We start from the raw sequence: 13,204 nt of genomic DNA, 5'->3' as shown, positions 1-13,204 counted from the left end.
CACTATTTGCAAGTGATTATTTAGCTTAAAATCCAAATAAAAATGCCTAAAAATGTATCAGAATTAATAAGTAATGTGTTTTGTTACAGGATGAACATAAAATCTGTATCTAGTGATAAGCAGTTAACTGATGTCAGAGGAGGAAGCAGGCAACCAGCTGCTCAGGGTAAAACCTTGGCCGGCAGGCTCAGCCAGATGGTGGAATTCAGTGTGAAGAAGGGCAGGAAGACTTCTGTGTAGACATGTGTCGTGTCCAGTGCAACACTATCAAGAAGGGCACCAGGCACAGAAATGCGCACATGTGGGCTGTTGGATGGAAGATGGGTCGGACCTCCACATGCCCTTTGTGGATGCCAGTGAGAGCAAAGCGGTTTCCTCAGGAGCAGACACACTGGCGGGTTGGGCACGGAATCCCCAGAAGTAGGGCTGCAGGGAGCTGTGTCGTTAAGAGAAAGGAGAAAAGCTTATCTCAAAATAAGCACAATGAAGAGCAGTTGACCACTAACTTTTTTTATTATAAAACACAGAAATGTCTTGTTACTATTTTTATGTGTATTTTTATATAAAATATAATCTTATATTTTGGGTTTAAGTTGCTCTCCTACACAGAGAACATATAGTTTTGTTGAACAATTGTATTGTAAATAAGATGGGTTTGGGATTACATTAATATGATCATGCTTTCTATATTTTGATAGTAATTTCAGTTATTCATTAAGTACTATCTTTCTCTAAAAATTCTATTAGAGAAGTTAGATTGATTTAGCAGTATTTTAACAGAGATCTCAAAGCCTAGAGAATATTGATTTTTTTTTTTTTTTAGGTTTATGTATCTGGTTGTAAACTGGGACTATCTATAAATACTGGGAACATCTCCAGTATTTCACAGGATAGAGTAAGCCTAACTGATGTTCATTGACCAACATGCCTTAGTGTGTCAGAAGGTGAGAGCTGAGGCAGTGAGCCTGAAATTCAGAAACTAAGTTTTAATTCCCTGTAATGAACATGTTGCTTTTTGATTCACGAAGGGCATTTCAGTATGGCTTATGGATAATCTCAAATAAAGGATGTCCAGCACTTCTCAACTTTTAGAGTTTCGTCATACCAGGTGATTTTAATTGTCAGTGATGAGATAAGGGATAAGTCAACTTAGACTAAGTTATAACTTGGGAGTATCTTTCAAAGCTGTTCAGTACACAGAAGTGCTAAATATGTGTGACTGTCAGCATGCTTTTGCAAATGTATTAAAAGTATTAGGAAAGAAGTACTATTGACACAAATTTATTAAATGATGTGGACATAAAGGTTAAGATAATTTAAAAGTAATCCTTAGATCCTTTTAAAAAAAAAAAGTAACAGATTGAATCAAAGTAACAGACTGAGCATATTCATCCCTCTCTCCTCTTGTCCCAAATACCCGAAAATGTCAGAAAACACATTTTTTTTAAAACTCCTACTGTCACTAGAAAATGTTAGCCCCAGCCCTCAGAAGGCAGGAAACAGAAGCATATTGAGTCTGAAACTGGACTGGAGGGTGCTACAACCCAGGACACTGGCAGGAAAAACTGCTGTTAATGTAAGGACAAAGAATTGTAACCTCTGAGCCAATGATAGAATACCGAGTGGGGGAGGGGCTCCAGGTAAATCTGTAACGGGAGTTAAGACCTGCCTTCCTCACAGGAAGGTGGGGCTTGGTCCTCCCTGCTCCTTTTTGTCTGGAGCTTTAGGCAACACTTGAATCCAGGCTGTGAAAGCCCAGAGCTGTTGTTTTCCAAAGCAAGGCATCACCTGCCTGGACAGGGCAAGTGTAAGGAACTGGAAGAAAGTAGGGTAAGGCTTAAGGTTCCAGACCTTCATCCCAGATGGCAAAAATAAATAAATAAACGAATGGTAGATCTTCCCAAGGAGGATATGAAATAATTTCTTCTGCTTCGGGAGTGAAGTGCTCCACATTCCAGTGACTTGGAAAGTCCCAACCCTGCCAGGCCACCTTACCCCCTTGTACCTAGTTTACAGGGCTCCCCCATTCCACAAAGCCCATTGCTGGCCCTCCCATTCAGGAGAGGAGCCTGCTGAGGAAACTGACCTGGGGGGTGGTAGAAACCAGCGCTACACTAATCAGCCTGTTCTTTGAACTTGAATATTGAGAGATAGACAGAGGTCCCTCAGACAAGGAGCAACAAGAGAAGTAAATAAAGGAATTTCAAGGAAAACAGGCAATTCAGAGAAAAGAAGAGAACTTTTAAGAACTATAATTAGGATCTGCAGAGAGATTTGAGAAGAACAGTCTTACGTTTAAATGTTTTTTATTTATTTTATTTTTTATTTTATTATTTTTTTAAGAGGGGAGTAGGGGCAGAGGGAGAGGGAGGGAGAGAGTTCTAAGCAGGCTCCACACCCAGCACGGAGCCTGATCAGGACTTGATCTCACGACCCCAAGATCATGAACTGAACCAAAATCAAGAGTCCAGATGTTTAACCGACTGAGCCACCCAGGCGCCCCTTGAGAGGAGCAATCTTAAGGAAGCTTTCTTGAAAATTAATAAAGGGATCACCAAGATTAAAAACCCATAAATGGTCTGAATGATAGAATGGATATCCTCAAAGTGCAAATTACATCTGGAAAATGAAGTCATGGGAAAACAAAAACAAGAACTACAATATGGAGCAAAAATACAGAGATAAAAAAGAAGAGCAAATGTAAGAGACCTGTAGGGTTAGTCCAGGGAGTCTAACATCTACTTAATAGGAGTTCCCTGGAGAGAAGTCGTACAAAGGCAGACTCAAAACAAATCAGTAATAAAAGTTGACTCGTCTTTTCATCTGCAGTCCTAACTACCTTCCAAATGCCAAGGAGAGGATGTCTGGAACCTTGATGGCATTCCCAGGCACACCAGCATTCAGGAGGGAAGGCAAATCTGAAGTTCGTTTCTCCCATAACTCAGAGGTTACACCTTACAGAGACTGCTGAAGCAAAGTGAAAAGTGAGTTTAAGGAAGAAGCAAATATGAGATGTATGAAACAGAGCAAATAAAAGTTAAACCCGAGAGTAGATTTAAATAACTGGTGACTTTAGTATATGTATTTTTATGTAAGAGGGGCTTGTTGGTGAGGGGTGCACATAAATGCTAATTTATTGTACATGCTTTAAATGTGCTTCTGTGATAAATTTATATAATATTTAAATTAGGAAAAGGTGGAGATCAAAAGGGAAACAACTAGAAGCAGAGAAAATAAAAGCCACAATATAGGATAGCAGAAATAAATCTAATAATCACAATTATAGTCACAATTGAATGGATTCAATGCCCCTAGTAAAAACAAATGCCTATTTTAGATGAGTGGTGAAAGGAAATCTAGTCATATGAAGTTTGAGAAAACAGTGACCTGGAACAACTGAAAGAGAATGGATTGAAAAATAGGTATTAGGCAAATACCAACAATAAGCAAGTTTAGCAATATTAATGTCAGACTAAATGGAATTCAGGATTTAAAAATAGCACTCAGAAGCACAGAGGCATATTTGACTCTCACAAAAGATAAAACTCACTAAGAAGATAGTGCCACTCTAAAGAGATAAACTGAGGCAAGCTGGAATGAGCAGGAATTGAGTTTATTAGGGACTAGCGGAGGAACCATGTGCCATGACAAGCTGCAGGCAAGCCTGTGGGCAAGGAGTGCGAGACGGGGGTCCAGCCAGCGTCCAAGCGATCCATTCATTGGCTTGAGGATGGGGAGACCTTGCTTGCCAGATGTTCATTGGTCAGGAGATAAATCTCAGTCTTTTGCACCTCAAGCATTTATGGAAAATCAGTCTCTCAGTTCTCAAGTTCTGTTCTTCTTTGGAAGCGCGCATGAGAATCTCCATCTCATACCCTCTGGTTCCATTTTAAACCGAAATCCTTTCAGGGTATATTGCTATCAGCCACTATGTATTATCAACATACTGTTGTTTTATAAAACCTCAACTTAACAGTATGATAAGAACGTATTTTCTCATTCCAAATCTTGTCCTATCTCTTAGAAGCTGATCCATCAAGTAGATACTATAGATAAGGGTGCAGAGGGAATTAGTGAAACTCTTCACCTTGATCCAAAATAAATAGATACTCATTTGGTATTCCATGAACTGAGAAGGACATTCTTTACAAATGCTAGTGGCATGTTTATAAGAATTGCAGATTTCTTGCCCCAAAGTTGTATTTTGCTGGTTGTGCTTTCTTTCTGTTGTAAATGGACTTCTACTCTGTAGGTGCTGAGCCCCCTTTGAAGAGTTAGAATTTTATATTGGGCTGGAGAGCAGCCCCAGTGGTCCTTGTCACAGAGGTAGTGGGTAGCTGCAAGGTCTCATTATTTGTCTCATCACTGAAGCATGGGGCAGGCTGCTGTTGAGGAACCTGGAAGAAGCCTCTCTGTTTCCTAGACGACTCTTGCGCCCCCATCTTTGGGAATAGAGAAAGGAAGACCTCTTGATCATTGTTGTCTTAGCCTTTTGGAATCTGGGAGAGGCAAATTTACTGAGTCTTTGCCAACCCCGGCCCCTGAAAATCAACAGATTTCTGGTGGCCCAGCTCTTTCTGGTAGATACTGCTTTCCTGCTTTGAAGCAGCCTGAGGCTGTTTTCCAGGGTTTTAGTCAGTCTTACACCAGAAGCCCCCCGTCCACAGAGAGACCCACAGTAACTCCGAAGCCCTCACAGCTGCCAGCCTGGACGAGATGAGGGTGGGTGGAAGATGATGAGAGTCCCAGGCAGGCTGCTCTATTTCCAGCCCCCATCCCTACCCCCCGCCCCGACACACACACACCACCAGCTCCAATCAGTAAGTTGCCAGACAACTTACTAAGCATCTCACCCGTTTCTTTTGGCATATTTCATAATCAGTATGTTTCCTCCCTGCCCCCCAGTACTTCTCTCTTTTTCCATAACAAGGAACTACTTAGGAAAACTAACTGGAGGAGACTTTACCCATGTTATTGCCTCTGTGTCTCCCACTGTCCCTCGGACATGCCTCCTTACTGTCACAAGGAGGGTTTTACTACGTGCCTAAAGCAGACAGCCTTGATAAACTCTTCCTAAACCAGGGAGTAAAATGTAATGGGTGGTGTGGACACAGTGGGTTTCTAAGCATTTTTCATGTTTCCTTCCATTATGTTGCAGGATAAATTCCTGGCTCAAAGTTAAAATAATTCCTCCAAGTTAATAGGAAATTCAGTATGACTTATCCAGTGAAGCATTGGATATAAAGTGAGCTTTTTCACATGCAAAAAATGTGATGTATTTTATAAAAAAGTTACTTGAGTGTTTGTGAGCAGCTCAGTAAAGATGGATGAGGAAGAGATGCAACTTAGTAATATAAATGCACACGTGTACGGTGCAGATTTCCCCGCGCACGCGTGCACATACACACACACTCACACACACACACACTGTAACTTTAAAGCTGTCTGTTAGAAGGATGAGATGTACTTGTGAGCCAGACCACGTTGGTTTGGACAGAAATTCTTACAGAATTATTAAGCCTTAAAAAAAGCAAAGGAGATTTATGCATCTGCATTTGACCAATTTGGTTTGGAATAGGTTCATAATGGAAAAGTAATAAAACCATAAGAGACAGTGTCTTCTGAGTACAGTCTCGCTTTTAAAAAATCTAAACATGGGTTGCCCCATTTTGGATAAAATGACTGTAGAAAAATTTCCCATTGGTAATTTTGGGAGGGTTTTCTTGCTGTTGTTGTTCCTTTTTTAATTGATTATCAGCCAGTATAAATTTTCAGCTTTCTGTCAAATATTTTTTCTGGAGATGTCAGTTTTAGGAAAAAGGAATCCTGACGTATTATCTGTAGAAGTCGCCATCCCTGGTCACTACCCCTCCCCCACACAAACACAGTGTTTGCTTAGCCCTCAGGAAAGTCTTTTTCTGGTGTAACTGGAGAGGTTAGGCCTTGGTGGACAGGGGGTGGTTGAATGTGTGCGAGAAGGCACCTCGTGTGACTGCCAGCAGCCACAGAAAAGCGTGAAGAGGAAACGCATAACAAACTTCAACTCTGAAAATCGGACCTAATAACTTTGCAAGTTTCTGATTTAGATGGGAAAAAGAAAAAAGGAAAAAAAAGCTTTCTCCATTGTTCCACTTGAAATAGTGTTATTGATAAATAATTCCTTAAAACCCTTAACGAATACAGTCCTATTCCAAAGAGGTTGGGTGCTTGGGGGAGGGGGAGGAGAGGAATGTCTGCACAGCCTCCATCACTGCAGACAGGGTATCCATGGCTGTGCCTCCCAGAGAGGACAGCAGAAGAGGCATTTGATTTCATCAGACTCTTAACTTTCTTTCCACGGCCAGCAGTTGAAAGCACAGTGATTTTTATATAGCGCGAATGTGACCAGACTGTGATGGTGGTGCCTCTCCTGCAGGTATGCCCGCAGCATCCTTAGTGACCCCTGCTGATGTTATCAAGACGCGATTACAGGTGGCCGCCCGGGCTGGCCAAACCACTTACAGCGGAGTGATGGACTGCTTCAGGAAAATACTGCGGGAAGAAGGCCCAAAAGCTCTGTGGAAAGGAGCTGGTGGTAGGGAAATAATTTGTTCTTAACTAAACCTTTCGTATCAGATAAATTTTTTTAAAAACCTAATTATATCTGTTATTTCCCCATTTCTTCAAAGCTCGTGTGTTTCGGTCCTCCCCCCAGTTTGGTGTAACTTTGCTGACGTATGAATTGCTACAGCGATGGTTCTATGTTGACTTCGGAGGCATGTAAGTATTCCGCTAAATCTGCAGCCAGGTTGCAGCCCCTCCAGTGCTCAGTCGTTAATAAGAAGGCTACGTCACTCTGATTCCTGTGATGAAATAGACAAGATGTAGGAAAATATTGAAATCACCTAACCAAACTCATTTCCAAGGCGAACATACAACCAACTGGAATGCCACAGCTCCTTTATGTGATGCAAATTTTCACAACCTTTGAATGTCATTTTTACCATGGTAAAAATGATAAAGCAGATTCTCACCCGATTTTCTCTTAGGAAACCCATGGGATCAGAGCCAGTTCCTAAGTCCAGGATCATACTGCCTGCTCCCAATCCTGATCACGTCGGAGGCTACAAACTGGCAGTTGCAACATTTGCAGGGATTGAAAACAAATTTGGACTTTACCTACCTCTGTTCAAGCCGCCGGCATCTCCCTCAGCCGTGACCAGCGCAGGCCCGTAGGAAGAACACCGCTGGGGTGGAGAGCGCCTTGTCTCCCATGGAAACAGTGTTCCTCCTTTCACTTCCATCTCTTGTTTAAATTCAAGTCGAGGCTTTTTATAAGGTGAAATCTTTCATTTTCTGTGTGTTTTCTTAACCAGATTATTGTGAAATTATTCATAGTTATTCTTCGGGCCTCTGCTCACAAACCTGTGTTTGTATCTGACATTTACTGGGATTTGGTCAACACTACATGATTTGGGGGAAAGGAGCAAGTCTGGATAGAAGTTAGAGCTGCTCTCCTTGGATTAGGGTTATAGTCCCAAATAGACTACTGAAAGGCAATCATGGTGCTCAGAGCAAAGTGTTTCATGCGTGTTTCAACTGGTAGGAAACTGGGTGCATATTTATCACTATAAATAACACTGGAAGAAATGAAAAAAATGATCGGAAATAGCCAGCCTGGCTTCAGATTTTAAACATGTACTAATTCTGTTTCTGTATTATATTATGAAGCTTTTATGTGAAACTTTTTTTTTTTTTTTTTTTTGGTAATGAAAACCACGTTGAAGATGCTTAATAATCATACTCTTGTTAGTGGTACCAAGACTCTTAGAGAGAAGTCTTTGTATTTTAGGGAAGTGCTTTACATATTTTATTGTATAGACAGAGAACCCGGGAGATGCAGCCCCTCTCCAGGATGTGCTAATTTCAGATCATGGCTCATGTGATGACACATGCTGGTCACTGCCTGTTGCAGTGGACGCCATGGGAAAGCACGTGCCCCCGGTACTGGTGCCTGCTTCCATGCCCAACTCCCCATAGTCGGCACCTGTTCGCTTTTAAAGTCCCATTTATCTTGAATCATGTAAGACAAATATATTCTAATACACGTTTTAATTTAATTTGTGGTGCCTTGTGTAATGGTCAGAAGACTCAAGTGTTTGTGAAGGAGGAAATAAACTATTTTTAAAGCTATTGTTTGCTCTTGGGTATGTCAGGTGGTGAATGACTACAATAATTGTCATTATTGGACTCTGTATGTTTCATTTTCAGGGTGCTTTTATCCCTGTTGGCATGGCTATATCCTCCTGGCCCTTCAAGGTCATGTGTACCCTGATTTTCAGTGTGCCGACATTCAAAGTGAGTAAAAGAAATGACGTTTAACCCTAGATGAGCGAGGAACCCAGCGCACGGACACTTTTCCTCTAGTCATCCCCCGTGCTTCAGGCAGTTTCTTACTGTGAGAATTCATACAGATTTTCATTTTATAATATGAAGTTTCTCTGGAAGGTGGGCATGAAAACTGGTCTGAAATGACGATTGTGTTTTCTAATCCTCTCTGATTCTTCCTTATATGAAAACCAGAGGTCACTGTATCTGACATTTGGTGGTATTTGGCCAACACTATCATTTGGGGAAGGAAGCTAGTCTTGAACAAAATTTAGGGGTTTTGACTTCTTAGACTCTGATGAGGCTGCGGAGAACCTGTGAGCAGTCAGTCTGAATTTTGTGTCTCCAGAACGTCCCTCCAGGAGAGACAGCCACTTTGCAGTCCGGTCTGACTTTTAGGTCAACAGGTTGACATTCAAAGTGACTGTTCAAAACTGGGGAGCATCAAAACAAAATCAGGGAGCTTCAGTACCATCCATGAGTCTGATTTTTTTTGGTTCCTAAGTGAACAGAAGCTTTGTTAGTTTCACCAGAAACAGGACAAAGACGGATGTGGCTCCCTTCATGGTTTTGGTTTTGCATAACCAAAGCGAAAACCACTCCCTCTGTGTACGCATCCTCACCCCCCAGTCCCTGCTTAGCGTGATACGTGATGAATATTTACATTGTGCTCTCAGAGACCAGTCACAAAGCTCCAAATGGGTCTTAGCAATGTGGGTGGTGTTGCAATAACAAATCGCTCAAGCTTTGGGATTTTGAATGTGGGCAGAAGTCCCTCAGTGTCAGTCTCTGCATTCCTTTTTCTTCACTTGCTGGACTTTTATAGGAGATCAGATTTTCATGGTAACAACAGTGACCCAAATCTCAGAAAAGGTGCATTGCCCTGCCTGCCTCTTTAAGAGACATTGCTCTATTTACCTGCTGCTGAGGGCGATTCTCTTCAGTAAAGGAGAAACCAGAGGAACTGGGAAACCAAAGGAGATAGGCCCACAGGGTGGTGTTTCTTTAAAATCCTTGGCTTCTTCTATTCAGGATAGCCTGTGACTTGAGACACTTTGAAGGAGGCCTAATTTCTCTCTGAGTTCTGCTCAGTGGGTGGTGTGACTGTGACATCCTCGAACAGGACTGCAATCGCCCTGTGGTGAAAACCACGTCAAATTTGTTCTGGGTTTTCCTTCTTGCTGAAGTGACAGCACAGGACGTCGGCAGGGCCGCGGCTGCTGATCATTTCCCTCCTTAACGCTGAGGAACTGGAAGCCTTGTAACCCCCACGCTGCCTGCCCGCCCCGGGGGGCCAGCCTCCCCCTGCTGTCCCGGCCAGGGCCAGCCAAGGAGTCTTCAAGCCTGTCCGCTTAGGGGGTGGGGCAAGAGGCCTGATTTTTGTAGCAGCTTTCTTTTTTTCAAGGAGGGGAAAAAATGTGAAGCTGACCACAAAGTGAACACACTGATTCTTGGGTTCCAGTCGTGGCTGGGTTTCTTGAGGCTGGGTGGCATGCTGTCGCCGAGCTCATGCTACACCTCATAACCCACAACCATTTGCTGAGCTCCCTGGGGTCGCCTTAATCCCAGCAGCCAGGGTTGCACAGGGGAAAATAAGAATTCTGGCACAGAAAGGAGTCATTTAAGTGCTTATTGCATTTCAAGCTTCAGTTTTTACTTAGCTAAAATATTTACCATTGCTGGAAAACAATGTTTAAAATTTTGTGCTTATATGTTATTTAATGGTGTGGCCTATGTAAACCTCAGGATGCTTACATTTTGACAGTCTTATGGAAATGTTTAACAGCACATAACTCAGTGAGCAGGGAATAAAAACGGGAAGAAATTGCGCTTGAAACTGTTGGTAACCCCGTCCGGCTAGGTCTTCAGCAAGTCATGTTGGAATTCTTCAGGTAGACAGAGGGAAGTCTCCAGCGATGGAATTTGAGTTCTGTCTTGTGGCCCCATTTATCAGCCTTGTAGATGCTTCTATCAAAGTCATGATGTGCCTTCTCACCGCAGAAGCCATTCTTTTGGGGATGAATTTGTATCTTTGCCACTGGGCAAGAGCCCATTTTAAATTCAGGGTAATCTAATGCTTTCAGGATGTGGATTTTTCCAAGGATTTTTTTTTTCTCCAAAGATTTTTTTAAAAGACGCATTCACTGGTAAGAGCAGTGAAATGTTCTTTCCACAAATGGTACTGCCCACAGAGGGGGTGTGCCTTTTGTTTTACCTTTTGGGAATAATCCAGCCCTCACCAAGGCGTTCTATTTTCAATGTTAGGAAGACCGCAGGGGGTCCACCCCCTTTTCCAAGGCCAGGGCAGCTAAAAGCATTGCACCTCTGTCTTAAAACCCTAGCAGTCCTTAGTTTGAAAGCCCGGACCAGGCTCTAATGAGGGTAGGGACTGAGGCTTTTTTTCAGAGTCCCACAGTGCCTGGGACTTAGTAGGCTCTTGGTTATTAATTTGAAGGATGGGTGAATGGATTTTCGAGAAATCTGTATTTTTTCCCAATGAGCAATCTCTATTATTTTCCAACTTTACAAGCCTTTTCCGCTGCTGGAGTTAAAACCATAACTGAAAACAATCACAGGCTTCTGTATTGATCACATACTTTAGAAGTCATAAATATGTCTTTTATTAAAGCTACAGCTGTTAAAATTGGTGTTAATGACTTACATTGACCCAGGAACTGTCATATAAACAATATTTAAAGTTCCTGATCATTGTTAAAAGTGAAGCTTTAAAAAAGCATACCTTTTGAGATTAGTGCGGCATTGGGATTGGGATAGGTCATTAAAATAGTCTTTCTTATCAATGAATATTAATTATTTACAACTCATTCTCTCTGTTTCTCTCACTGCCCGATGTTTATGTGTCTGTAGGAGCACAGTGACAAGCTTTCCTTTAGAAGCTGCTGAGGACAACGGGAACTCTTTCAAAAGGGTTTGTTTTTAGCTAATGCATTAATTGACTCCAAAAAAGAGTCCAAATGGAACACTCTGCTTTCATCTGCTGGGGTAACCTAATAAAATAATGTTTGTTTTTAGATTCCCGGCTGTTAAGGGGGTTTTGCTCAAGGCAAAACCACAGTCCCCTCGAATAACTTCAGAAGGAAAGTTAAGAAGACACACTAATTGTGCCTGTCTGAGGCTGGCTTCTCCCGGGTCACAAGCACACCCCCAGCACACGGGTCTGGCCACCGGGACCTTGGTGCCCACCACTACTTTGATTCCATTAGCCAGGGCTCCTGCCCCTTTGCAGGACACTTGATTTGACAGTGGAGCAGTTCTAAGGTGACTTTAAAATAGACTCAAGTTCTCAGAACAGACTTGTGCAAGCTTAACCATAGTCTGTCCTGTATGGTGGGGAGAAGGAAATACAGCTTAAAGAAAATACTGTTCTCTATCTCTTATCACCTGCCTCCACCTCTTGCTCGGGTCTTGTTGGGCTGCTTTCAAAAGAGGGAGGGGCAAGTCACTCTGCCTCCACCATGGAGTTCTTTGGCCACTAAGAGCTCATTAAATATGAGGTATTACATGCCGGGCATGATCTCATTAAATCCTCCCCACAGCCCTTAAAGTAGGTACTGTTCTTTTTTCCTATGTACAAATGAGGAAACCCAAGACTCGCAGGGGCCCCGTGTCTTGCTCATGGCCTCTCAACTAGCAAATGAGGGGGCTAGGATTTGAATCTAGGTCTCGTGGCAGTCCAAGCCCTGTTCTTTACCTACAAGGGTTTCTCAACAAAATTCAGTCCAGGAAATTCTTATGACAGTCTTTGCCCAGAATTTCTTATTGTCACCAGTTCTCAGAATCAGATGTATCATTTCTAGCTTAGAGGAAGGGAAGGGTGATCGCTGATTATTTACCACAGTAAGTTTAGTTTTTGCTAATTCAGAGAATTCCAGAGCCTGAGGACCAGGTGAATCCTGACTAGCCTTTTGATGTTCATCTTCTTTTGTCTTTGTTTTTTAAGATTTTATTCGAGGGAAGAGAGAGAGCACGCGTACTCGCACGCACGCTTGAGCAGAGGGGAGGGGCAGAGGGAGAGAGAAGCAGATTCCCTGCAGAGCAGGGAGCCCCACTTGGGGCTCGATCCCAGGACCCTGAGATCATGAACTGAAGGCAGACGCTTAACCAACTGAGCCACCCAGTCGCCCCAAGGTTCATCTTAAACTATTTTATGACCTAGTAAAGTCAGTAAAGAGAGGATTAAGGTAAACTTGAAGCATTTGCCCCACGAGTTTAAAATGGAAAGGTAATGTGGAAAAAGCAGAGATAAATTTACAGACTGTTACAGGGCAACGCGATATGATGTGAACTGAGTTGGACCATCTTAAAAATCTCTACTATAATTAGAAAATGCCATTCTTCGGGGCGCCTGGGTGGCACAGCGGTTAAGCGTCTGCCTTCGGCTCAGGGCGTGATCCTGGCGTTGTGGGATCGAGCCCCACATCAGGCTCTTCTGCTATGAGCCTGCTTCTTCCTCTCCCACTCCCCCTGCTTGTGTTCCCTCTCTCGCTGGCTGTCTCTATCTCTGTCAAATAAATAAATAAAATCTTAAAAAAAAAAAAAAAAAAGAAAAAAAAAAGAAAATGCCATTCTTCAACAAAAGTTGGAAATAATGGAAACCCAAGTTAAAAGTAAATATCTATGGGTAGTTGGCCTCAAAGTGTGTCTGGAGGGAATGGAGACAGTTTACAGAATGTGGGATTTGCTGGAATTACTTTTGGATGTAAAATCTCCATCACCACTAACGGTGGAAAAGTCTTACTCTATTCCCAACAAGTGCCCTGCGCTCCCTCAAGTCAAAGGAGAGGACATGTACCCCTGCACTCTGCTGTGCCCTCCA

At 42.6% G+C, this 13,204-nt stretch overlaps 1 protein-coding gene across 6 annotated transcripts in view; it reads left to right on the top strand.

Annotated features, from left to right (window-relative positions):
• SLC25A13 (solute carrier family 25 member 13) overlaps positions 1-12,735 on the top strand; it is a 181,606-nt gene extending 168,871 nt beyond the window's left edge. For 4 of the 6 annotated variants that reach the window (XM_011224594.3, XM_002918937.4, XM_034667959.1 and 1 more), the window contains 3 exons: positions 6,416-6,574; positions 6,669-6,759; positions 7,029-8,172. In XM_011224594.3, the coding sequence (XP_011222896.1) occupies positions 6,416-6,574; positions 6,669-6,759; positions 7,029-7,215 (437 nt within the window). In that variant the 3' untranslated portion in view covers positions 7,216-8,172. Of the gene's footprint in view, positions 1-6,415; positions 6,575-6,668; positions 6,760-7,028; positions 8,173-8,250 lie in introns of those variants that run through there. The other 2 variants (XR_004627726.1, XR_004627725.1) reach the window with 2 other exon arrangements.
• Positions 12,736-13,204: the final 469 nt, after the last annotated feature.

This window comes from Ailuropoda melanoleuca, chromosome 1, assembly GCF_002007445.2.
Source record: "Ailuropoda melanoleuca isolate Jingjing chromosome 1, ASM200744v2, whole genome shotgun sequence".
Taxonomy (NCBI): domain Eukaryota; kingdom Metazoa; phylum Chordata; class Mammalia; order Carnivora; family Ursidae; genus Ailuropoda; species Ailuropoda melanoleuca.
The sequence above is the reverse complement of the archived record's forward strand: the minus strand, read 5'-3'. Positions and strand labels throughout refer to the sequence as shown.